This window comes from Podarcis muralis, chromosome 17 (genome assembly GCF_964188315.1).
Source record: "Podarcis muralis chromosome 17, rPodMur119.hap1.1, whole genome shotgun sequence".
Lineage (NCBI taxonomy): Eukaryota > Metazoa > Chordata > Lepidosauria > Squamata > Lacertidae > Podarcis > Podarcis muralis.
Window position 1 is genome coordinate 41,661,132 of NC_135671.1, and position 26,876 is coordinate 41,688,007.

Consider the following 26,876-nt stretch of genomic DNA (forward strand, 5'->3'; position numbering starts at 1 on the left):
TAAACAACCAGCTGACTTTTAGAAGACATCTGAAGGCAGCCCTGTTTAGGGAAGTTTTTAATGTTTGGTGTTTTATCGTGTTTTCAATATTCTGTTGGGAGCAGCCCAGAGTGGTTGGGAAAACCCAGCCAGATGGGCAGGGTATAAATAATAAATTATAATTGTTATTATTATTCTAAAATGGGAAAGAGGCTGCTGTTAGGGATCCAGTGTCTGCTCCGTCAGCTTGTTATTTGGCAAGCTCAGTTCAAGGAGCCAGTGGCTATCCACAATGGCATAAATAATAATAAACAGTTTGTGCCATATCTTCAGCCTAATGCTCCACCGTGGCCTTTAAGAAGCATTCCCCTTTGAGTTCAGATACATCACCTGTGCTCCAAATCAGGTCTGGGCACAATGAGGGGTTTTTTTTTGGTGGCTGCCCTTCAGATGTAGAGCTCTGTCTGCCTAGAGGCCTGTTAAAGTCTGGACATCTGTGTCTTCTGGAAGCAGTGCAATACATTTTAAAATTCAAACTGGCTTTGAGTAGGGATAGAGAGGTAAACTAGAATAACTTACAGCACAATTTCAGCTATGTTTCTTCAGAAGCAAGTCCGACTGAACTCAACAGGGGTTCCACCTAGTAAGAGGGGTTAGAGTTGGTTCCATAGTTCTTTTTCAATGAATCATTTATTGTGTTTGACTAAAAGCCATTACAAATCCAGTTATAAAACCAGCAAATCCAATAAAACTTATTAGGAAAGATCCAGAAATAAACAACCATTTACATAGTTGACTCTGACCTGCTCAGATCTCTGTTTCACGGTGGTTTTTTCAGCTGTGTAATGAGGCAACGATGTCTTTAGCACTATTGCAGGTGGCCAACTCCTTCCTTTTGCCACCTGTTCATTGATTCTGTACACTTTAGAAAGGCTGGTGGATGGGAGGGTAGCCTGTTCAAATCCACGGTATTTCACATTGGCGGGCTCTCATACCCCTGAGGAATGAGCTGAGCGGTTGAGAATAGCCGGGCTGTGTGGGAAGGTGTCATTGAAGGAGCCTAATAGACCCCTGGAGACCTGGGACCAGAGTCACAGTTCCTTCTCTCCTTGTCATGCACATGTTTGAAGCCCTTTTCTTGAGAAGTGTATATTTGGGCCTGGTACTTGCTGGGGTTGCAGAGTCATGGTTGCTGTGAACCCAAAAGTTTGCTTTCCTTTGGGGTGGGATCCCTGAGGCTGGCTGTTTCTGAAGAACAGGGAGAAGCAAAAGGGACAGTTGAGAAAGGGCGGGCCAAGTCCAAGGTTCTGGAGCGCCAGACCAGGCTGGAAGCAGCGGTTGCTGCAAGAGGAACGAGGGAACCGCGATGGAGGGAAACGATCCAGGTGAGAGAGGCGGCTGTGGAGGAGAACCCAGCACTCCCAAATACTTTGCTAGCTTGAACTTGGAGGGGAGAGGGAAGGCAAGGAGATCTCAGAGTCACCTGTGAGAAGAAACAGGAGGGAGGGAAGGATGGGCAGCAAGACCAAAATGCGCTCAAGAATAACTGGCCTGGCCACCCCTTCCATAAAACAGCCCCCACCCCAAAAGCCCCTCCACTGAAAAACATTAAAATGGGGAGAGGGCCTTGACAGGTACCAAGCCGGCTGAGGGACGGAGGAGGCTGCCAGGATCACAGGGACACTTTGTTTGTTTACCACTTGATTGTAAAAAAAGAAACAAACCCTCAGAACGGTTTACAAAAAGATAAGCCAATATAATCAGAATAAATTTACAACCCTACTTTAAAACATACAAGAGTTGAAATACGAAAGCAGTTTAAAATTACCTCAGCTTTCTAAGTATCCACGTAGGCCTGTCGAAACAGGATTGATTTTAGCAGGCGCTGAAAACCATGTTGGGTATGCCAGAGCTAAATGGTCACATTTCCCTTACAAAGCTCAGCAGCTCTATCAAACCTTCATATTTTTCTCTCCACAGTGAGTTTTCCTTAAATAAGAAAAAGGGGGAAAGGAAAAGCTTAGGCTTAGTGTTGGGCAATGAGAAGCTGGTTAACACATGGAAATAAACAACATCATTTCCCTCCTGAGCTCTGGGAAACTGCCCTCTGAATCCTTAAGATTTTGCTCTGCATCCATAAAACTTTATGTGGAGTCTTCCAAACATGTTTTATGTATTAAAAGCAAGAAAAATGGGTGCAAAACATGGCCAGAAAGGCCATCAGCTAAGGGATAAAGGGCAGGTTCCCCTCAAATGTGAAGAACAAACAGCACACTTAAAAAAGAAAGCATAACAAAAAATACAGAAGAATAAGAACAAAACAGGGTGGAATACAGACCAGCAACATACTTTCTCATTATCTTTACACAGCCCAAGGAAAAGTATCTCTTCAACTATGAATAGCATATTTTTTGTGAAGAAAAAACAGCTTTGGCTAGGGATGCTTTTTGAAGGGAGAAGCAGCAGTGTTCAACCTTTCCTTGCCAGTTTCCAAGGAAAATAGACTGAGTGGTTTTCAGCAAAGGCTGACTCTGAGTAGACTCATTGAAATTAATTGACCTAACTAAGTAATGATTATTAATTTCAGTGAGTCTACTCAGAGTAAGCCTTTGTTGAATACCACCCACTGTAACCTGCAAGCTAAACATAAACTTGTCAGCTATGTTCCCACCTGCAGGACACAGCAGCTAGATCTGTACAGGTAGCAGCTAAACCATCTTGGAAGGATATGGAGTTGATAATCCAGCTCTTATGAATATATATCTTACCAAGGAATATACATCCTGTCTTCTAATGGTGCAATGGATGCAGAAGTAGCTTTATTTGAATTAGGGAGGCTTACTTTTCAGTGAGGGAGTACAGGATTGCTGCCTAACCCATAATGTATACTCCTTTTAAAACAAAATTATTTATTTATGAAATAAGCAACATAATAAAAGCAGAAAAACAAAAGATTAGCCATCAAAAAATCTGTTAAGATTGGCGGAATCCTAAATATATTTAAAAGCCCAAGTGAGAAGGATATACTTCACTTAACATCTGGAAGATAACCATGACAGGTGAACAAATCTCAGGAGGGAGTTCCACTGTTTGGGCAGTTCTCTCGTATCCCACCTGTCTAACCTTGGCAGGTGTTTCACATCTACATTTGTTGTTGTTGTTACAATTGATTTATTAATTGCCTTCTAAACTACTGTCTCAAGGTGATTTGCACATAAAATAATTAAAAACATTTAAAAACACAAAACCAAATATTTTAAAACCAAGACTAAAACCCTAACAAGTGGATATCTGCAGTAACGATTCATTTATCTAGCTATGAAAGAAAGCCTGTCTGAAGAGCTCAGTTGCTGAGAATCTTGGCATTCTAGTAAATTTGAAAACTTGTTATTAGAATTTCTATCACCCTTTCCATGTGCAAAATGTTGTATAGTTTTCCTCTTAATAACCATGTGAAAAAAGATCACTGCTGTTCCCTTTTCAGATGTAGAATTGAGGATGAGAGAATAACTGTTCCATAAAAAGCAAGCTAAAGGGATGTGGGTGGTGATGTGGTCTAAACCACAGAGCCTAGGGCTTGCCGATCAGAAGGTCAGCAGTTCGAATCCCCGCGACGGGGTGAGCTCCCGTTGTTCGGTCCCGGCTCCTGCCTACCTAGCAGTTCAAAAGCACGTCAAGTGCAAGTAGATAAATAGGTACCCCTCCGGCGGGAAGGTAAATGGCGTTTCTGTGCGCTGCTCTGGTTTGCCAGAAGTGGCTTAGTCATGCTGGCCACATGACCCAGAAAAACTGTCTGCAGACAAACGCCGGCTCCCTCGGCTAGTAAAGCGAGATGAGAGTTGTTCACGACTGGACTTAACTGTCAGGGGTCCCTTTACATTTACAAAGGAAGCTGCAGAAGGCCTCAGTGGCCCCTGGGTTTTCACGTGGCTGACTTAACATCTTCTTTTGTGACTGACCTTATGTGGTGGATGCTGAGTTATGGCAACATCTAGACAATTCTGTGTTTGCTTTTGTTCTCTCTCCAGATCCCTGGGACTTTGCAACGAAAATGGAAGAGATTCTGTCACTTGTGAAACAAATGCAGAATGGTATTTTGAATCTATACACCAAATGGTTAGAAGGAAATAACCAGGAACTAAGCATCCAAGTAGAGAACGGGGCATGCAGATGACAACAGCAAAGTGTATAAAGAGTTGCTGGGAACTGGAACAGTTAATTTTATCTGCTCTTAGTACCAGAAAAGCTGGGAAACACCTTTAAAGGGATGGATTTCTGACTTTTCTTTGTAGTAATTGATATTTACATTTGTTGTAATTTGTTGATCTAGTCATGTCCAGACCATACATTTAAAGCACTTTTATACCTCTTTAACAGGCATGGCTTTCCTGGGAACTGTTGTTTTCCCCTTGCTAGAGCTACAATTCCCAGCACCCACAACAAGCTACAGTTGCCAGGGTTGTCTGTACCAGGAGTCGGCAAGGTTTACCTTGCCTGGGGCGGTTCACTCCTGCCGAGATTGCTCTGTGGGCTGGATCACATCTGTGCAGATGCGATTTCCGGCGTCTGCGCAGACGCGATTTCCGGCGCTGTGGAAGCGAGTCTCCGCGCTGCACTGGTGTAGCGCAGCGTGCGGGGGACTCGCTGAGCGGGCAGCTCGGTTCAGGGGGAGCTCAGGGGCTGTTTAAACGACCTGTGGGGTGCTTGTGGTCCATGGGCTGCAGGTTGCCGACCCCTGGTATACAGTAGTATGTTTCCATGCCCTCCAGATGTTTCCACGCCCTCCAGGAGATGAAATACACATTGCATCATTTCTTCTGTGCTTCTTGGTGGGGCATAAAAAATATGTGGTTAATATATATACTGTACATAGTGACTTCATTACTCTGTAGAAGTTGGGGTGGACAAACCTGGGGAATCCATTAAAAGAAACGGTGAGTGGTGTGGAGGCCATAAATAGAGAGAGAGAGAGAGACAGAGAGAGAGAGACAGACAGAGAGAGAGAGATAGGGTTGGCACTTACACATGGCCAACAAAGAGCAAAAGAGTACACTAATTTCATACACTAATGTATATGTATAAATGGCAATTTATTAAAAAATTACTAAGCTTTATATAGAATTACAGTACACCTTGCCATAGTGGGGAAGACTGACCACAGGAGCTGTGTCCTGGCTCAGTCTGTTGCCCAGGTTAGAGGGACAACTCTTGACTGGCAACTTCTAGACCCCTCCTGCTCCCCCTTTTTTTGAGTTCTTTCTCTTTAGAAGTTTGATTGGAGAGCCCTTCAAATAGGATTATACCTAGTCGATAGGATACATGACCACCTAGAGGCAGCATGGACTTGACCTGAAGCTGCAAGGGGAGGGAAAAGTGGAAGATTTGAGGAAAAAAATGTTTGTGAGGAGGGGATTTTGGGGAAGGAAGAAAACTGTCCTAACAGAGGCTGCATGAGGAAACATAAAACACAGCATCAAGGCTTGTGAGCTATGTCATGCTGTTCAATATAATCATATGATGATATACAGGTGAGTACAAAACAAAAAAAATTCCTTCCAGTAGCACCTTAAAGACCAACTAAGTTAGTTCTTGGTATGAGCTTTCGTGTGCATGCACACTTCTTCAGATACACAGATGCACCCGAAAGCTCATACCAAGAACTAACTTAGTTGGTCTTTAAGGTGCTACTGGAAGGAATTTTTTTTGTTTTGACTATGGCAGACCAACACGGCTACCTATCTGATACAGGTGAGTAGTTATAGTGAATTCATACAATTAGGATTTTTTAAAGTAATCACTATTCTGTTAGTAATTAGCATAGTTAAGAATCTGGTTAAAGGTAAGATTTCTTCTCCCTTTTGTAGTGGAAATTCTGGAGCCAAAAGTTGAAGAGCTAGTAAAAAGGATCAATAAACTGCAGCAAGGTAAGAAGAGTGCAAAGAGGTTAGCAATGGTTATGCAGAATCTTTTGCAGAGCAAGGTGTACCCTTGCGCAAAGGATGCCAAGTCAGGCTCCTTTGACTTGAAAAGGCAGGATTTCCTAAGGTGTGGCTCCCAAAGAGAAAATGAAAATGCAAGAGTCCACTAAGTGGCACAAAAGCAGTTTCAGTATTCAAGTATTTCTGAAAGCCTCTGTTTTTGCCTCTCAATACTGTTTCTGAATGCATGACTCCCATCACCTTTCTGGGCCTGTTCCTGGGGTTGTTATGGTGGTGGTTGCAAGCACCACAGTACCCCCAACCCCTTCCTTGATGCCTAGTAAGACCCCCTGCTCCATTAAATACAGGCCTCCAGCCACCCTGCCCTCCTCTGTCCCTAGCATACACCAGTGCTTGCATGACAAACCACACCTGTTTAAATTCCCTCTTCTACTCAACTCTCAAAAGGTTCAGGAATCCTGTCATCTTCTGCATCTGGTGGCCCTAGTTTTGGAGATGAAAAAGTGTTTGTGAAGGAAGGAGTTTTTGAGCGAGTGATTGCTGGGTTGTGTGCTTGAGTGGCTGCTTGTGTGGTTTGGAGACTTTGTAATAATGAATTGTGATAATGAATGGATTATAATAGTAAATTTTATCTTATTTCGGTTTATATTGACTATTATGTTGAGGAGTCAAAGAGGATGATGCCAATTGGGAGGATCTGAGGTCTAGTTGCAGAGGAGGGTGTTCTCTTGTACAAGTGTAAATCCTTTCAACGATGGGACTCCTTAGTGGGAGCCAGCCCACTGGTTTTAGTTGTTCTCCATTCATTATTTACTCTTTAGTGCTTATTCTTAGTCCTCTGTAGTGTGTATATCTGGGTGTGTTTTTTTCCAGCCAAGAAGATATTAAGTGAGGAGCTCTCTGAGGCAAATGAGCATAGCAAGACACTGCAAAGGGAACTGGAAATATGTAGGTAACTTTAGCACCATGTGACAAACATGGACTATATGAAGCATTGAGGGAATGCTCACTGAACTGCTTGACCTGAATAATTCAAGCACTTCTCTTATTCCAATTTGTATTTTAAGTCTTGATTGCGATTCAGTTGCACCATGTAGCTGTTTTTCTGACTATGGACAACACACAGATTTAATCTGAAAGTTTTGCTCTAGATATAAAAGCTCTTTTTCAGAGGAGCACTGGTGTGTGAATTGAGAACAACTCTACTGAAAACAACGCATTGTATTTCAATAAGCCTCATTCTATACCCAGCAGGATTCTATTCTTTCCTTGGCCACTGGAGCATTAGCACCACCACAATTTAAGAATGGTTGATTACATTTAAAGGGTACTGTGGCTGAGGTTCCAGGTTTTCACTGCTTAGATTATGCTGCTCTGCTTCAAATGCATTGGGGGGGGGGGGAATGCTGGTGACTACTGCTGCCACCAGATTTAATATATAACAGGTTTCTAGTTTTCTCTTCCACCAGCAGCAATATTTAGTCCATGGGTAGGCAAACTTGGGCTGGATCCGGCCCAATTGCCTTCTAAATCTGGCCTGTGGACGGTCTGGGAATCAGCGTGTTTTTACATGAGTAGAATGTGTGCTTTTATTTAAAATGCATCTCTGGGTTATTTGTTTGGCATAGGAATTCATTCACTCCCCCCCCCCCAAAATATAGTCCGTCCCCCCCAAGGTCTGAGGGACAGTGGACTGGCCCCTGCTGGAAAAGTTTGCTGGCCTCTGATTTAGTCAATGGCGGAGTGTAGGTAAATAGCGCACGGGCCAAAGGGGGCGGTGCACGGAGGGAGGCTGCGGTGGCACTGGCACACTTGCGTGCCCCAGTCCTGGAAGTGGGCCAACTCTCCCTCTTGGCCGGAGCTTCCTCACGCGCCACAGCCTCTCTCCGCCCTCCGGGTCAGGCTTGGCCTGGGGACAGAGAAACAATGGTCGGGCAGGCCAGGCACTGCAGCCGCTCTCTGCCCCTGGGATTGACCTTGGGAAGGGGGAGCTGCAACAACGCGCCAGGCGTGGGTGGGACACACAGAGGGTGATCGATCTTCACCTTCCGTGCTCTCCAGCCCCCGCTGCCGGCAGGGCGCGAGGTATCTGAGGGGGCACCTGGTTTCCGCCTCCCATATTGTGCACCCTTGGCCACGGCCCCCATACCCCTCCACGCTACGCCACTGTATTTAGTAGCTGTGTGTGCTTTAGTGTGTGAGACTTCAGGCAAGTTAATGTCAGGCATTCTTTTAGATATGCCAGTGTTGAGAATAAGCTTACTGAAATTTTGCCCAGGTTGTGCCCAAAGCTCCCTATTACTCTAGTTAACACTATTCATAATCTAAGAATATAGAGATCAAAGGTTATTCTGTGCAAGATCTATATTTTTGCTAGATCTGTCAAGCTGGGTTTTGAGATGATATATATACATTTAAAAAAGGATGACCAAACCTTAAAGCAAACTATAGCTGAAATTATTGGGGGAAATTCCTGTGTGTGTGTGTGTGTGTGTGTGTGTGTGTGTGTGTGCTGTTGTTGTTGCTCCTGCTGCTGCTGCACTCTATTTATTTATACTTTTCAGATTTATACATTTCACTGATTTTACAATCATTTTGACATTTCAAAACTTGACTTCCTTCCCCCTCTTTCTGCTGTTCCTTAAATTTTTAATATCTTCTGCATATCCAAATTAACTTAATTTGCTCATTTATTCATCTTTTAAAATATATACTCTTATGAAACTGCAGATTATTACAATAATCCTGCCAATGCTTCTATTTGTTTACAATTTATCTGTAAATATTCAATAAACCATTTCCATTCTTTTATAAAAAAATTTTATCTTTATTTCTTATTCTTCCAGTAAGCTTCACCATTTCTGCATATTCCGTAAGTTTTTGTATCCATTCTTCCTTTGCTGGAACTTCTTCTTTTCATTTTTGGGCAAGCAGCATTCTTGCCACTGTAGTCGCATACATGAATAAATTTCTATACAGTTTAGGTAGTTATAATTCCCAAGAGAAAAGCTTCTGGGGATTTTTTTACGAACATTATTTTAAACATCTGTCAGGGAACTGCCATCGGAAGGACAGGAGGTGGAAAGGCTCACTGAGGTTGAGAGAGACGCAGCAGCTGAAGAGGGAACCAGTAGGGGGAGAGAAGGAACTCCAAGGGAAAGTGAGTCGGAGGGATGGCTCAGAGACGCTTCCAGCGAAAACAGTGGGGAGGTCTCAGGACCTCCTATAGGGACACCCACTCCTCGCCGGAAACTGTCACGCAGAGAGTCCAGAAGACGTGTTTCCGTTAAGGAGCTTTTATGTTGGAAGAGATTCCGAAAGCAACCACTTTCGGACTCTGCTAGCGACTGACGCAGCCATGCCGGAGGGGCTCCGTCACAGGCAGAGGTTTGAGAACCTGATCAAACTCTGAGGGACTTGCATTTTACGCACAAGCAGCTCATTATCCCATCACAACATCCTTTTCATTTTATTATATATCATTTCCCAGTAAGCCTTAACCTTACCACAAGACCACCATATATTATAAAAAGAATCTTCTTTGTCTTTACATTTCCAACACTTATTTGATTGAGATTTATACATTTTTGCCAATTTACTTGGTGTTAGATACGATCAATATTTTCATATAATTTTCTCTTAAATATGCTGTAAATTTTATATCCATATTCCACAATTGTTCCCATGCTTCCATATCTATATTATGACCAATACCTATTGCCCAATGTATCATTGAATATTTTACTTGGTCATCCTTTGTCTCCCATTCCAATAATATTTTATACATTTTAGATAGCACTTTTACATTCCATTCCAACAGGTGTCTCTCCAGTTGTGATATTGGTTCCCCAAACCCTCGTATCCTGTTTTTCTTAAATTCTTCATTCAAATGATAATTTTCCTGATAATTCCTTAATTTTTAAAAAAATTATACTCTCCCTGTTGTTTTAATAAATTTCTATAAGCTGTCTACCCTTCTATCATATTCTTTACCGCTATAGTTTCCAACGGTGAGAGCCAAAGTGGTGTTTTTACCTCTAATAAATTCTTATATTTATCCCAAACTCTATACAATTTTCCCCCTAATTATATGATTTATAAATCTCTTATGAACTTTCACCTTTTCATACCATAAATAAGCGTCCCAATCATAAATATTGTCATGACTTTCTAAGTCTAGAATATGTGAATTCTCTAATGTCATCCATTCTTTCAACCAACAAAGACAGGATGCCTCATAGTATAGTCTCATATCCGGCAGGGAAAAACCTCATTCTTTTGCATCTATCAATATTTTATATTTTATTCTCGATTTTGGGGGAAATTCCTCTAAAGCATTTTCTGTACTGTTCTAGCGGCACTTGTGTTGGGAATAGCAGTAGATTAGAAGTCTGGTAGTTGCTGTGATTTATAGCTGGTTTTTTGAGGCCACTTTCAAAGTATCTACATAATAAAATTACCAGTAAGTTCTTAAGAACGTAAGAGCCCTGCCAAATCAGACCAAATGCCCATCTAGTCCATCATTGTGTTTGTTTTTGTGGAGAGAACTTTGTCTTTTATCTGTATCTTGTCTCTTACAGGAGGGGTACAAGGTTTGCTTTGAAAATGATGTCTGTTCTATTTCCAGAGGGGGGAAGCAACTGGTCAGTGTTGCAAAAGGGCAGAACAACCTCTTTGTTCTAGAGACACCTCTGGAGGGTAAGGGGGACGCTGAGGGAGCACAGGCGAAGTGTGCAACCGTTCCCACTCATGTTTCATGTGCTTGTGTGTGGCACAAAAGAACATCACATGGTTCTTGGGAAGATATCCAGATGTTGCCGGAGTGCACTAAAGGTTGCAAAATAAGAGAATGTGGCCAATCCCTAGATTGTAGGGCATGCAGAATGGCAAAGGTAAAAGGATGCAGTTATCCCAGGGTGGAGAGGGTAACCACAAAACCTTTTGAGCTTGTGCACACAGACCTTTTTGGGCCCATGCCAAAGCCAAGTCTGGGCGGGGCCAGGTTTGTGCTGACACTGCAAGATGATTTCAGCCAGGTCGGCTGGTGTTATTCGCTAAAAACGAAAGAAGAGGCAACGCAACTGATCAAAGACTGGGTTGCGGAGGTGGAACTACGGTTCTCCACCAAGGTGCAGGGGTTCAAGAGTGACCGAGGTGCAGGGTTCACTGGATCTGCTCTGCAGAGTTTCTTTCGCCAGAGAGGAATACGTCACAAGGTGACGGGTGCTACTTCTCCTCAGGAGAGGGGCGTGGCGGAGCTTAGGAGTAAAGCTCTGGTTCAAGCAACAGAGGTTCTACTGTGTGACTCTGGTTTGCCTCAAAGTTTTTGGGGTGAGGCGATGAAAACGGTCAATTTCACGATGAACAGGTCCTACAATTCAGTGGTAGGTGAAACCCCGTATTTTGTGCTCCACGGAGAGAAACCAAAGCTGCATTTCTTCCGTGTGTTTGGTTCACAGGCCTGGGTGCCTGTGCCAAAGGCTCAACAAAAGCAAGGTGGCCCGAGGTTCCAGAAAATGATCTTCTGTGGATATGAACCTGCGACAAAGGGGTGGAGGTTTGCATATCCAGAAGGTGATCAGTCCAAGCTTCTGATCAGTAAACATGCTGAGTTCTGTGAGCAGGATGGTTGGTCAAGGCGCAATGCGAGTCCTGACGTTCTCTCAGAATGTCTGTCTGATTCTGAGGAAGAGGGAGTGCCAGAGGCTGAACCTGTTGATGAGGACCAGGTCGATGACCAGGGTCAAGAACAGGGTTGGGCATCTCCACAGGTTGTTAAAAGAGAGCCCAAGAGTGAGCCTTCATCTCCTGTTAGCAAAGTGCAGAAGGCTCAAAGACGCAGTAAGTCAGAGGGAGAGTCTGCTGATGTAGAGGACACACTTGCTGGCCCCAGTGGGTCAGAAGGAGCACCTCAGTTTGTGCTCAGACGGTCCGCTCGAACAACAAAGGGAATTCCACCTGAGAGGTTTCAGGTCACCAGTGCGTGGGTTGGTTTCGCACAGTGCGAATCTGGGAGTGTTGAGGAGGTTCAACAGTTGCCTAAGAAAGATGCCAGGAAGGGGCGAGGGGCAATGGGAAAGGAGTTGAACTCTAAGAGGTCTGAAGATGTGTGTTCAGTTTCCCTCAGGATGCAAGACGAGAGGGGGTGTGGAGAGAATCAGAACTTACATGGTTAAACAGTTCTGAGTGACGTCTCACATTCTGAGGCGTGGCTTTGTTCACAGAGGGGAGTGTTTCTCTGTGTGCTTTGTTCTTCCGGTTTTCGGCGGTGAGGAAGCAAGATGTGCGCTCTCTCGCCGGGTGATTTATGATGTTTTTCTACACGATTAAAGACTTTTGGAGATAAGCAAGAGAGCCTGCGTGCAGTCTGAGTTATTACACACACACATTGCAACAGATTTCTACCGCTGTGTCTACTCTGCTACAAGTAGCTGACGGAGGGCTATCCACGAGAGTCCAGTGGGGCAGAGAGGGAAGCCTGCTGGACCTCATCCAACAGCCACAGTTTTATTTATTTAAAACAGTTCTAATTCTATTTATTTATCCTGACAGTACTTCCTGACAGTAAGAGCTGTTTGACAGTGGAATTTGCTGCCAAGGAGTGTGGTGGAGTCTCCTTCTTTGGAGGTCTTTAAGCAGAGGCTTGACAACCATGTGTCAGGAGTGCTCTGATGGTGTTTCCTGCTTGGCAGGGGGTTGGACTCGATGGCCCTTGTGGTCTATTCCAACTCTATGATTCTATCCTGCTATTTATTGCAAAAAGCATTTATATAGCAGATAAAAGTGAAATTCATATATTGAACATAAAAACAACAGAAAAAATAAAAGAGCAAATGAGAGCAACTAGTCCAGGCCTCTTTGTGGGCTATGCTGCATTGTGATTTTTTTAAAATGACCTATGTGGGTGTAGTATTTTATTACAGCTTTTTATTGTTAATTTTTTTTTTACTAGGTATGCATTATTTGGGAACTTTGAGTGAATGGCTGATTATGTTATTAGTAAAGAAACAAGGTAGCAGCTAAATGAGCTCTTTTCCTTTTGCAGTAAATGCTGAGAAATCAAGCCTTGAGGAAATATGGAGTGAAATGAAAGGTGACAGCAAGAAGGGGAGTTTTGGGGGGGTCTTCAGCACAATCAAGTTTTAGCACCCTTCCAAAGCATCTCTGCTTTTTTTGCAGGGACAGAGTCCATTTTCTCAGTACTGGGTCTGATTATATATCCTTTATCTAAGTAAATATGAAAACTTTCCCTTAGGTAGTCCATATACTGTATTACTATTACTTTAACTGCAGTGTGTAATTTGCCTTCAAGAATGACATAAATACCTATTGGATATTATCTGAGGTATCATTAGTGAAGATCAGGGGATGTCAGTGAACTACCCATAAGTACCACGGTGCCTGCCAGTATTTTGTATGGCACCTGCAAAGGGTCTCAGTAAACATCCCTCAGAAATCTACAATACAATTGGCTCTTCCTGCTCAGTTCTTGTGTACACTGGCTCAGCCTCTCCTACATTGAACACATTCTCTTAAGTATGTCAGCATTTCATGGGATGCCAGGACTGGATATCCACCCATCATCTGTTCTGAACAGAGGAGTGGTGCAAAGAACTCCCTGTAAGGAAGACAATGATGACTGATGTAGATGCTCCCCCACAACAGATAGGGAGGCTAGTGTCCACACTATTTTGTAGGAAATACATTAACTGTGACTGGTGTACACTTCTTAAATTTTTTATTGTTACATGCCACCCCAACCTCTGAGCAGTGCAAAATTCCAGGGGGGCAGGTGCTTACTCAGGGTTCGTGTTTCCTTTGAGAACAAGGCACAGAGGAGACAGTGGTGTCTTTAGGATATATGGTTTATTTACACATATATACGATCTGAGTCTATGATAAAGGTGCTTACAGCAGAGGTTTTCAACCTTGGGTCCACAGCTCCCTTAACCTACTACATTCTTTCTGTGGCACCCCAATGGAGCTCAGGATCCCAGTTATGTCACCTACAGAGCCAGCAGCCCCTCACCCTTTTTGGAACACCCTCCCTTGTGGAGTGTTCCCTTAGCTTCCTCTCCTCTCCTCTCCCCTCTCCTCTTCTTGGGAGTCTTCTGGGCAGTTGCTGACGCCGGCCCTGGTCTCTGAGCTGCTCACCCCACCCCCATGCCAAAGAGAGGTGCCTCCCAGAGGCACCCCTCGCCTGTGGAGCTTATAGTCAGGGCTGCTGCAATAAACAGCTGTGCAAGCCTTTGGGAGGCAGAGACATGACAGGGCATCAGAGGAGGGAGGGAAGGAAAGAGGGAGAGAGGCCAGTGTTGCCTGCAGCACCCAGACAATCATTCAAAGCACCCCAGGGTGCCACGGCACACTGGTTGAAAACCACTGGCTTACAGCATTGATTCTTGCTTCTCCCATCACCACAGCAGCTTTGGATCAAAAACATCACCAGCCATGGCTCAGCCTCCCTCCAGCTTGTTGTATTCTTACAGACTGCAACTATTTTTTGTCATGGACTGGCTGCATGAGGAGTGGTTGGAGGCTCCAGCTGGAGAACCCTCTAGGGAAGCCTCAGAAGAGGAAGGCTCAGGCAGGACATTGAAGACAAGTCAGGATGAAGAGGGGAGGCAGAATCACTGAACAAGCAACAGGCTTGATTGAGAGAGATGTAGGACAGGCAGCTGGAAAGGAGGTGGGGGTTGAGGCTGCAACAAATTCCTAGGAGCGGGCTGGTCCTACTGTATTCAGCTCCCCTCCTCCCTTGTCTCCAAGGGCACAGAGGGCTTTGCATGCAGAACAACAATGGGCCCAGAGGTTGCAGGGCCCCCCTCCCTAACAGAGTTTAAGATCGCTGGGGAATCAGGTGGACGGGGAGGAGGCTTAAGCGGAAATAGGAGGCACAGATCATCAGTTCTGGAAACTGCTATACTGAGGCCAGTCTTGCCCGGAGGTTTCTGTTTGTGTTTTGTTTCCTTGAATAAAAAAATCAACTTTTCTGCTTGTCTCAGAGTCTCTGTGCTGACCTACAGCTGAACCAACCCTGACATTTTCCTCCAGCTCACATCATCTCCAAATGCAATCCTAAACTCAACTCTGCTTTGTCCCTGCTATCTCAGAGCCCAGGGTGGCACAGAGTCTTTGCTTTCTTGATGTCCCATCTCCCTATCTTTATCTTTGTTTTCCAGCTTTGTTAAAGGCCCATCTCTCAGGCAATCTCCTGAACATGAGAAGCTGAATCCAGCTATTAAGAGTATGACTTCCAGTTTAACTCTCCAAGCATTGATTAAATTTTAACACTTAGTAAATTCAGGACTTATGGGTGTCTGGCACCCACAAACTAATAACAGTATGTTGGGTTCAACATAGCTACTCCTTCAGTTTATTTCTCATATGAGGAAGGATTGAGGCAGAACTAGTAGCTTCAAAGAGCTGTGTCAGTCAAATATAGGGATTAGCAATTAGAATCTCCAGTTGGACTTTCCTTCATCCACTCCTTGAAATGCTTCTATGAAACTATAATGCTTGTCATTAATTTAAAAGCGAGTTGCTGCTGAGAATAGTCTTTTCGACAAGATACACAATTTTTTCCTTCTCTTTGGACACAGTTTGATGTCAGTTTAAAGTTAGAGAACATGTATATATGGTCATGATAGAAATATTAAAAGAGTAACCAGAGTTCTAAAAGAGTAACCATAAAAAGAGTAACCAGAGTTCTAAACACTAGTATTCATCTTCCCTGTAGGGACACGACAAATTGTACAGCTGCACTGTGAAGAGACAGAAACAGAGATGCAGAGGTGAGCTGTGGTTCAACTAGGTTAGAATGAGACATCAGTCTTATTTCTGTGGTTTATCTTTATTTTGTGTGTCAGATTTCTTAATGTTTTCCTTTTATATCCCCTCCTAAAATACTGAAGGGTATATATGTAAAGGAAAGAGGAATACATCAAAACTTTAAAGTTGCAGTTCTAATCAGAAGGATCCATCGCCTCACTCCAGACAAGCCACAAGCTATTACCAAGGTTTGCTCTGAGTGAGACAAGCTCATGTTCAAAATATGTGCTAAGCCAAACCATAGCTTAGCCCCAGGTAGCACGATGGCAGGGAAGGAGTACAGCAACCATGATTTCTCCAGGAACCTGCACATGCACATCTGTGCTAAGCCATAGTTTGGCTTAGTGTTCTGTGAGAACTGTGTCAGTAAGTATTCTGACAGCCTGATCCTATGCATATTTAATCAGAACTTAAGTTCCACTGTGCTCATAAATTTTTTTTTAAGAGGAAGCCCAATTCTACACCTCAGCTTTATCTTGTTTATCAGGCAGCAGAAAATGAACCTAGAGCGCAAGCAGCGAATTGAAGAACTCACAGCCAAGATCCAAGAAGAGAGAGTAAAGCAAAGAGACCAGAGGTAATTATAGAATCTGGTCACAAGAGTTTTGGGCTACACTTTATTCCAATTTCAATTAATTGCAATATGTATTATTTTAGCAAGAGTGCCATAAATTTCAGTTTCTGTAGAATAAAGTTGCAATGCTTTTGGGCTGGTAGGTATTGCTGGTAGGTTTAGGACTGATAAAAAAGTACCACTTTGTTCATGTGATGACTTGATTAGAGAGAAGGTTTTGGCCTGGGATGGGGAATATGCACGTAATAAATTATGAAACAATAGGATAGGAGAGGCCTAACAGGCCAGACCAAATAGGCTGGGTGAAATCCTGACACAGTCTTTTACACAGTGAATGGAATTGATTACAAGAGGTAGTGATGGCCTCTAGCTTAAATAGCTATAAAAAGGGAGTAGCCAAATTTATACAGGACAGTCTAGCAATTACTATTAGCCATGGCAATGACTATGCTAGATCAATGTCTTGCCTCAGTAATGGACTGGGTGATAATAAACTGAAGCTTAAGCTAGACAAGACAAATGCACTGTTAGTAGGTGGTTCCCTAGACTGGATGGATGGGATGTGGTTTCCTCTGGATGAGGCTGAAGCAGGTATGTGGCTTGGGGTACTTCTTGATCTGCTGTTAATGTTTCAGGCTCAAATGGCCTGGACGATGCAGAGTGCCTTCCATCAGTTTCAACTGAGCCTCTTGGGCTTGCCGGTCGGCGGTTCGATTCCCCATAATGGGGTGAGCTCCTGTTGCTTGGTCCCAGCTCCTGCCAACCTAGCAGTTCAAAAGCACGCCAAAAAGTGCAAGTAGATAAATAGGTACTGCTTCGGCGGGAAGGTAAACAGCGTTTCCGTGCGCTGCTCTGGTTTCAGTGTTGCGTTGCGCCAGAAGCGGCTTAACTGTCTGTGGACAAACACCAGCTCCCTCGGAATGTAAAGCAAGATGAGCACCGCAACCCCAGAGTTGTCTGTGACTGGACTTAACTGTCATGGGTACTTTACCTTCTTTTTTTTTTTTTACCCCTATGATGACAGGGAAAGCCCAACTTCTGTTGTCTACAACAGAACCTCCAGGTTGGACTACTGCAATGTGTTACGTATGGGGCTGCCTTTGAAGATGGTTCAGAAACTGCAGCTGGTGCAGAATTTGGCAGCCAGATTGCTACTGGGGCAGGACTGTCTCAACATATAACACCAATTCTAGCATGGTTCCACTGGCTGCTAGTGAGTGGATTCAATTTAAAGTGTAGTTTGAACCTATAAATCTGTATGTGACTCAGGACTTCAAGGACTGCCTCTCCCCGCGTAAATCAATGTAATAATAATAATAATAATAATAATAATAATAATAATAATAATTTGTACCCCGCCCATCTGGCTGGGTTTCCCCAGCCACTCTGGGCGGCTTCCATAGAAACCAAAGATACAGTAAAATATCACAGATTAAAAACTTCCCTGAACAGGGCTGCCTTAAGATGTCTTCTGAGGCCCTTCTTCATCTGACGCCTCCCCGGGAGGTCTAGATTGCAACATGAGAATCGGGCTTTTCAGTGGTGGCCTCCTGCTTGTGAAATGCTCTCCCCTGAGAGAGCACCATCTTTTTCTTTTTTAAGGGCCAGGCAAATACTTTCCTCTTTACCCAGGTTTCCGAAGGGTTTCAGGCATTAATTTATAAGCGTTTCAGGCATCTGCAACCTCTTTTGGTGGTATGGGATCTATCAGACCTGTCTCTTATCCATATAAAATAAAAACATTCCTTCTAGTAGCACCTTAGAGACCAACTAAGTTAGTTATTGCTATGAGCTTTCGTGTGCATGCACACTTTTCTTCAGATACCACTCTTATCCATATAGATATGTTTTTAGGCTTTATTGGTTGCATTTTAGTTTTCAAGTCTCTTTGTGAGAAAAACAGGTAAGAAATATAATTAATAAAACAACAACAATATTCAACCTCCATATTCAGGACAGTATAATTCTGATTATCATGTGTGGGGAGGGGGAAGAGGGAGATAGCTACTTGCTCTGCTTATGAGCTTTCTTTCAAGGGCATCTGAATGGTGCTTCTTGAATACTGAGTTCTGGGCTAGATGACCCCTTAGTGTGATCTAGCATAGGCAATTTTTAGGTTCCTCTCTTTAGGAAAGTTCCGTTCTCACCATTAATAGTTTTACTCTGTTCTATCTTGTCCTGTTTTTATTTTTCATGCCTTCAGACTGGAGTTTGAGCACCTACTTAATGAGCTGATGGAGAAGCACAAGAGTCTCTGGGAGCTTTACGTAAGGGCTAGGTTTTTGTCTTTACCATGAACTCAGCTACTATAAAGCCACTGCAGGATAAGTGACCTTCAGAAATGTTCATGTCCAAGTGACAATATGTGAATATAGTAGAAACTGAGAGTTGAGAGTCACTATATTCTGCCTTTAACTTTGGAAACAGAGTAACATCAAATGAACTTGAAACATTTGAGAACACCTGGAAATGGAGACTGTTGTATTCTATGCCTTGATTCAGAAATGTGCTAGAATATGGAAGTGCTGAGCAGCAAGGATGGGAGATGGGGACTTTAGCTTTCTTTTGATAGATGAAATGTATGAATGGGAAGATGCTTTGTCTGGAGGAGCAGTTCAGTACATTGGAAATAAAAGCTGTATTGGGGGTGGAAGGAGCATGGGAAGAAGTTTTATTTGTTCACAGATTGGTTGCTAGTTACTCTAGTGAACCACATTCATGCCTTAGCCTTGCTTTCCACAAACTGCATGCCTGTGTCCACTGGCACTTCAGAAGATGTCTCTCTGTAGCTTCCAAAAGCATGGTCAGCTTGCATCATGTAGGATGAGGCAACATAAGATGTCAGACTGAAATGGGCTGAGCTGTTGCCACCTGAGCTCCAATGACACATGGAGCTAGCCTTTTGCCACTATAACTGTTATGAAGTGTGTGAAAGCTACTCTTGGCACACACTGATAGGATTATTGGATAGCTGATTGGTTGCTCTAAAGCAGCAAAAACATACCCAGAGATGGAACCATTAGCCCTATTCAGGTGTTTTGTACCTACTACTATTACACAGGTGGTGCTGTGGTCTAAACCACCAAGTGTCTTGGGCTTGCCAATTGTAAGGTTGGCAGAAGGTAAATGGTGTTTCCGTGCACTCTAGCTTCCATCACGGTGTCCCATTGCACCAGAAGCGGTTTAGTCATGCTGATCACATGACCCAGAAAGCTGTCTGTGGAAAAATGCTGGCTCTCTTGGCCTGAAAGCAGAGATGAGAGCCACACCCCATAGTTGAATCTGACTGGACTTTACTGTCCTGGGGTCTTTTACCTTTTTTACTACTACTACTACTATTAATAATTTTATTATTTCTACCCCGTCCATCTGGCTTGGGATATAAGGGGCTTGTATCATGAGCAGTAAGCAAAGCAGTCAAACCAGCTTCTCCTTCTTGATAACTGTACCACTCCCATCAAGTGAATATGTTTATGTTTCTTTGGCTGCTTCCACGAAACAGCCATTTGGACTTTAAGTGGCCATGCCTACTTCCAATACTGGGTAGCATTCCAGCTGTCTTAAAATTGCTTCTAAACATGTATAATAGGACAAATTTTTACAAACATGCAGATGAGTTTTCATTAAGCTTCAACAGAAATTCACAAACTAATGTGGAAGATTGAACTTAAGACTGGAAGAATGAGAAATGGAGAGAGACCAAAACAGGCAGATTTGCCCCTCATTTCTCTCCCTTGAATTCTGTTTGCTGTGTTTCAGGCTAGGGAGAAACCAGCAGTGGCTGACATAAGAGAGAAGAAGGAGTGTTTGCTCAGTGAAGGTGAGAGTCTGTGGCTTTTTGGACACCTAAGAGAATTCATGAAGCTAAAAGTTATCTTAAACATAATTGTTCTACAATATTACTTACTTGTATGCCATCCAAACCCTTTTGATTCCTCCTCTATTTCTTTGGATAGCATGGCAACTGTATTTGTGTGTGCTGTGCAGAATGTGGGCTAACCATTTTTAATGATACTTAACTGGAAGTGTCTGTGAAATCATTAGTGTGAGAAGTGACAGAGCTCCTCACTTCTTCCCATATCAAAACCATTTTGTGATCTTAATAAAAATATAAATTCATTCAGAGGCCAAGCATTCAAGTGTACCATTCAAATATGGGCCTACTTATTGCTAAAAGGGTAGAAAACTGGCAAAGCTACCCCTGCCCCCTTCACCTCTTTTTATACTTAAAAGTAAAATTAAAAACAGAAGTTTTGAAAACAATAAACTCCCTATCTGCTGTATGCAGCAGTTTCTAGTCCCAGATTGGATTAGACTGGAGTGCAATTTCTCCTAAAACTGAACTACTTAAATGGAGAGGCATACACCCCCCCCCCCCCGGTACATCAGTTTACACACATGATCTCCCTGGAGAAGCAGCAGAGGCTATGGTGGTGGCGGCAGGAGTGATTTAAAGGGAAAGTGAAGTTCCCTGTTCGGGAGTGGAAGAAAGCTACGCATTACTTGGGAAACAGATCCCATGTAACTAGTACTGAATAAGACTGTACTAGTGCAGTATTACAAATATATATATAAAAAAACACTTCTTCTGTTGTTGTCTGGAAGTACAGTGGTACCTTGGGTTACAGATGTTGTAAACAAAAATTGCCCTTTTCCCTTATGGGGTATCCAAGAGCCTATATAGAGTCCTTACGTAGGTTCCCTATTGGTAGGAGAAAATAACAGAGGCCAACCAGAGAATACTGAGAAGCAAAGCAGCTAGTAAGCTTGATCTTTATTGATCTGTTGCAACAGGGTGCTCCCCTCACCTGCAGGAGAGAGGAAGGATCCAGAAAAATGGCATGCAAGGCCTTATAAAGACTTTTGAAATTCCCATCCTGTAGATCAGGACCACCCCCAGAAACATCATACATACATCACAGAAGGGGTGTAACCTAAGACCACCCCTCATATATATCATACCTACATCACAAAAAAGGCAGTCTAAAACAGAAAATTTGAATGTGTTTTTCTCCTGTCCTTGTTTATCTCCTGTCTGGCAGGTTACTTGATTGGATTGCCTGGGTAGCCTGGCCAGTCCTTTGTAATGATAAATACTTAGTTCCTGGGCCAGGTCACAGGCTCACACCTTATTCAAACACAGACATACCCTTAAGACAGGATTTGTGAAGGAAAAGACAATGGGGAGGCTTGTCCACTTTGACCTTGCAGAGAAAACATTTGCTCAGTTTAGGAATCAAAATGGCTTCAGGTCGGTCTTCTTGTGCTGATCTATGTACATGTTGTTATGAACATTACCATATATCTAAGACCTCAAAATTCCTATCACACAGACGCTTCAGGTTACAGACACTTCAGGTTGCAGACTCTGCTAACCCAGAAATAGTACCTCGGGTTAAGAACTTTGCTACAGGATGAAAACAGAAATCGCGCAGTGGCGGCGCAGCAGCAGGAGGCCCCATTAGCTAAGATAGTACCTCAGGTTAAGAACAGTTTCAGGTTAAGAACGGACCTCCAGAACGAATTAAGTTCTTAACCCAAGGTACCACTGTACCCTCATTTTTTGAGATAAATTGGACTTATTTACTTTGATATGCCTTTAAAAATCCCTGTGTAATATTTCCTCAGAAAAAATGATCCAGGAGAAACTGGCCCATGCCCAAGATGAATTAGATTTGATTAGCCAGTCGGTCTTCATTAAGGAGAGGAAGTTCCTGAAGAGCCAGGAGGCTGCAACAGCCTTGTGAGTATAGGCTAACCTGGACCCTCCTTTAGTGTAATACTGATTAAAACTCAGTTAACCATGTGCAATTTTTTAAAGGTATAAACGATCAATTTGCAAAGTGTGCTAAAGTTGGAAGGAGACGATCTTTTAAAAAAACCAAATATGCATGAACCACAGGTGCACCTCGCCCTGAAAGCAAGCCATGCCCTCATAAATGTGGCTCAGTAAGCTAGTACAGTGGTGCCCCGCAAGACGAATGCCTCACAAGACGAAAAACCCGCTAGACGAAAGGGTTTTCCGTTTTTCGATGCGCTTCGCAAGACGATTTTCCCTATGGGCTTGCTTCGCAAGACGGAAACGTCTTGCGAGTCTTGCGATTTTTTTCGCTTCCCCCCCTTTTTCTAAGCCGCTAAGCCGCTAAGCCGCTAATAGCCGCTAAGCCGCTAATAGCCTTTTAGCCGCTAAGCCTTTAATAGCCGCTAAACCGCTAATAGCGCTAATCCGCTAATAGGGTTGCTTCGCAAGACGAAAAAACCGCTAGACGAAGAGACTCGCGGAACGGATTATTTTCGTCTTGCGAGGCACCACTGTAATAAGGGACACGTGTGGCGCTGTGGGTTAAACCACAGAGCCTAGGACTTGCCGATCAGAAGGTCGGCGGTTTGAATCCCCGCGATGAGGTGAGCTCCCGTTGCTCGGTCCCTGCTCCTGCCAACCTAGCAGTTCGAAAGCACATCCAAGTGCAACTAGATAAATAGGTACCGCTCCGGCGGGAAGGTAAATGGCGTTTCCATGTGCTGCTCTGGTTCACCAGAAGCGGCTTAGTCATGCTGGCCACATGACCCGGAAGCTGTACGTCGGCTTCCTTGGCCAGTAAAGCGAGCTGAGCGCCGCAACCTCAGAGTCGGTCATGACTGGACCTAATGGTCAGGGGTCCTTTACCTTTTAAGCTAGTAATAATTCACCTGATTCAGTGATTTTCAAACATTCAACCTAGGAGCCCTTTCCACAACAACTTGACTGTGAAAAACTCCCTGCACGTTATAGAATATTATGGGGAAATGTTGGTAGTGAATCACAAGTCAAATCCAAATAGTATGCATTGCAACATATACATAGTCTCTTGTTCATTTCAGTGGGGCTTCCCCAAAAGAACATGGTAGATTGTGCTCACTTAAACACATTTCCATGTCTTGTTTTCCTTACTGTCCCAGGCTAGAAACTTAGTTCAACTTTTGTATATATATTGTAACTTGGTAGGTTTGTAGTAACTAAGCCAGGGAGAAGGCCATATGGCAGCCCAAGAGAGGCATGAAAGAGGGTAGCCTGAGTCCTATGTCAGATTAAGAGCCAGAGGTTCTCCTGTTCTTGCTTAGGAATGCCTCAATGCTTAACTGCCTTTGCCACTTGGGAAGCAAGGTCATTGAGGTTTGGCGGTGCCATTTCCCCATCTGCAAGTGGAGCTAATGTGGCAAAGGACCCATACCCAAATGAAGGTAAGATGTCTTAAGTACTGAGTGCAAACTTAAGGCATGCTGCAAATGAAAAATTATGCCTGCAGATCAGAGATGCCCCACTGCAGGTCTAATAACTTGACTTCAATTTACAGAGAATAAATAGGAGTATAAATGAAGTATAAATAGGAGAAGACTTTCCCATGTGAGTTGGGTTTGTGGAAGAGACCTGCTTCTTGCCCAGTTTTTTGTGCAGAAGTTCGACAAGTGGATCCCTGGGAGCTGGACATCTGATTGCCTTCCTTTAATTTCCAGGAAGTTATTTCAAGAGGAAAAGAAGGCAGCAAAAGAATACCTTGAAGCAGTCTCTAAGTACCATTCTGATCTGAAGCAAAGATGTAGCAGGTGAGCAGAAGGATGGGAGTGAACCGAGGGTTCTAGTTCTGAGATTCAGCTCTGGAAGATTCTAGGCCAGGAGACTGGAATCTAGGGTGCTAGCTTAATCCTCTGTCCTTGGAACATAGTGCTTGATTTTTAAAAAAGGATTTTGCTATGAGATGCAATACAAACTCTAGGCTCTATACCTTATTTGTGTAAATATTGGGAATCTAAAAGGATCTGTGCAAAACTCAATGTTGAAGGATTCTATATATTTCTCTCCTGGCTTTTCTGATGTGATTCTTCTTATCTCTTGTTCTGATGGCTCTTTGTATCTGGGGAAATGTGCGCTGCTTCTTCCATATTACTGCAGCTTCCACTCTTTGGAAAGTGACACCTGTGACTCCATTCACTATGCCTCCTTGAATCTCTATGTTCCCAGTTACATTGATTCATTCCACAGCTTCAGAATGATCCCAACAAGATGTGGCTGTAGTCTGTAGCTTATCACTTTTTCAGATATGGTAAGTTACTGAAGCACTCTAATCTGTTTTATTTCTTCCTAAGGAAGAATGAACCAAAACACATAGGGTATTTTGTAGCCTTGTAACAGTACCCATCATATCTCAAATTTTGAGGCCGGGTATCCTGTTTTTCTTCTTTCAGATTAAAAACAGAACTGGAAGAGATGGAGATGGAGGATAGTAGCACCAGTGAGAATTAGCTTAAGATGCTGAGTGCTGCAGCAGAGGATACAGAGTACAGGTTAATTTTTATGGAGTCTTTAAGGCTGTTACTTTAAGGCTGGTTAGGACACTTCCCCATAGGAAGTTGTATGTAAAGCAAAGGCAAACTCTATTGGGAGTAGGGAGCAAGTCTGGCACTCTGAAATAAAACCAGATGAGAGAACAGATTATGAAAGGAGCAAAAGAGAAAGCCAAGCAAATTAAAGGCTTGGGTTGACTCTGAAATATCAAAGTGGATCATGTGTGAGCTTCTAGTGATTGCAAATGGGCCAAGAAATTGGTAGGATGTAGAAACTAAAAGATGTGCGTTTATTGGTCAAAGTGGATTATAGGAAATACAGTGGTACCTCCGGTTACTAACTTAATTTGTTCCGGAGGTCCGTTCTCAAGCCGAAACTGTTCTTAACATGAGGTCCGTGCCGCCGGCATGCGACTTCCGCTCGCATCCTGGGGCAAAGTTCTCAACTAGGGGCATCTACTTCCGGGTCAGCGGAGCTCGTTACTTGAAGCATTTGTAAGGAGGGTGGTACGTAAAACGAGGTTTCACTGTAAGGTTGTTCTTAGGCAAGACTTAGTTTACTAAACAGTGCAACGCTTCTCACAACACAGAAAGACATGCTATAAGAATTTTAGAGATAATTCTCTCATTTCATCCTCCCATCCCATGGCAGGTTCATGCGAGTGGAAGTTTGCTTTTAGTAGCAAGAAAAATGATAACCCCCTGAGGAATGTTGGTACCTTGCTTCACCCTCAACATTTGCAAGGCATTTGTTAATAAAGTAGTTTGATGGATTCTTTGTTTGGTTCTTAATGTTCATTGCTGCAAAGATGCTTCAGCTGCAATCTCCATTTAAAAGAACAACTGGTCTACAGTGGTGGGAAGGGATGCGAAAGAATGGGTTGTCCCTCCCACTCACTCTTTTAGGCAGGATTATGTAAATTAAGCATGTTTACCTCACTGTGTGAGAGGACAGCCCACTTTTGTTCCTTCTTGTCTAGCTCCCAATGCAGGTCATGGCTGACTTTGTTGTCCTTGTTACAGGTAGGTAGCCGTGTTGGTCTGCTGTAGTCGAAACAAAATAAGAAAATTCCTTCCAGTAGCACCTTAGAGACCAACTAAGTATGTTAATGGTATGAGCTTTCGTGTGCACAAAGAAGTGTGCATGCACACAAAAGCTCATACCAATAACAAACTTAGTTGGTCTCTAAGGTGCTACTGGAAGGAATATTTTTATTTTGTTGTCCTTGTTGGCATAGGAGTGCCAACCATTTGATTTACTTCCAATATTTTCTGGGATGTGTCTCTGACCTGTGGAACAAGGGAGAGAGATGCCATCAGAGTGGGATCTTCCAAAAAGCATTCTGATTGCAATGTTAAACCTACATGTGTAGGGTCTGTACAGAATCTGCCAGTGTAATCCTGCTTCTCATCTGCATGTGTTCAGCCCAGTTCACACATAATGCCAAGCCATGGTATGAAACAAATCATAGCTTACTGCCCATGAGAAACATGTTGGCTAGGGCAGGTTGCTCAGTCACCCACCCTCTTCTTCTTGTGCTGTGTCAAAAGGAAATAAACCAGAGTGCTGGCCTAACTTTACAGTGGTGCCTCGCAAGACGAAAAGAATCCGTTCCGTGATTCTCTTCGTCTAGCGGTTTTTTCGTCTTGCGAAGCAAGCCCATTGACAGCTTAGCGGATTAGCACTACAGCGGTCTAGCGGCTTTTCACGATCAGCTGTTAAGCGGGTTATCAGCGGAACAGCTGATAAGGCGGCTTAGCGGCTTAGGAAAAGAGGGAAAAAAGCGAAATAAACCCGCGGGGACGCGCAAGATTTTTTCGTCTTGCGAAGCAACCCCATAGGGAAATTCGTTTTGCGAAACGCCTCCAAAACGGAAAACCCTTTCGTCTAGCGGGTTTTCCGTCTTGCGAGGCGTTCGTCTTGCGGGGCACCACTGTACATGCAAACCAGTACAGTGGTACCTCGGGTTAAGTACTTAATTCGTTCCGGAGGTCCGTTCTTAACCTGAAACTGTTCTTAACCTGAAGCACCACTTTAGCTAATGGGGCCTCCTGCTGCTGCGCCGCTGAAGCACGATTTCTGTTCTCATTCTGAAGCAAAGTTCTTAACCTGAAGCACTATTTTTGGGTTAGTGGAGTTTATAACCTGAAGAGTATGTAACCCGAGGTACCACTGTACTCATAGTTTATTTCACTCCAGGCAAAGCAGAAGTCAAGGTTTGTTCTTGCTT

At 43.5% G+C, this 26,876-nt stretch overlaps 1 protein-coding gene across 4 annotated transcripts; it reads left to right on the forward strand.

Moving 5' to 3' along the window:
• The first annotated feature begins 949 nt into the window (after positions 1-949).
• LOC114587568 (synaptonemal complex central element protein 1-like) lies at positions 950-25,418 on the forward strand. 4 transcript variants are annotated; one of them, XM_077920982.1, is made up of 13 exons: positions 950-1,364; positions 4,008-4,070; positions 5,844-5,903; positions 6,792-6,866; positions 12,964-13,011; positions 15,658-15,712; positions 16,237-16,326; positions 18,527-18,590; positions 20,083-20,143; positions 21,952-22,066; positions 23,818-23,907; positions 24,547-24,645; positions 25,298-25,418. In XM_077920982.1, the coding sequence occupies exons 1-12, from the start codon at positions 1,346-1,348 to the stop codon at positions 24,602-24,604; spliced, it is 798 nt and encodes a 265-aa protein (XP_077777108.1). In that variant the 5' UTR covers positions 950-1,345; the 3' UTR covers positions 24,605-24,645; positions 25,298-25,418. The 4 variants fall into 4 exon arrangements, with proteins under 4 accessions (XP_077777108.1, XP_077777109.1, XP_077777110.1 ...); XM_077920983.1 differs by lacking the exon at positions 12,964-13,011; XM_077920984.1 differs by lacking the exon at positions 6,792-6,866.
• Positions 25,419-26,876: the final 1,458 nt, after the last annotated feature.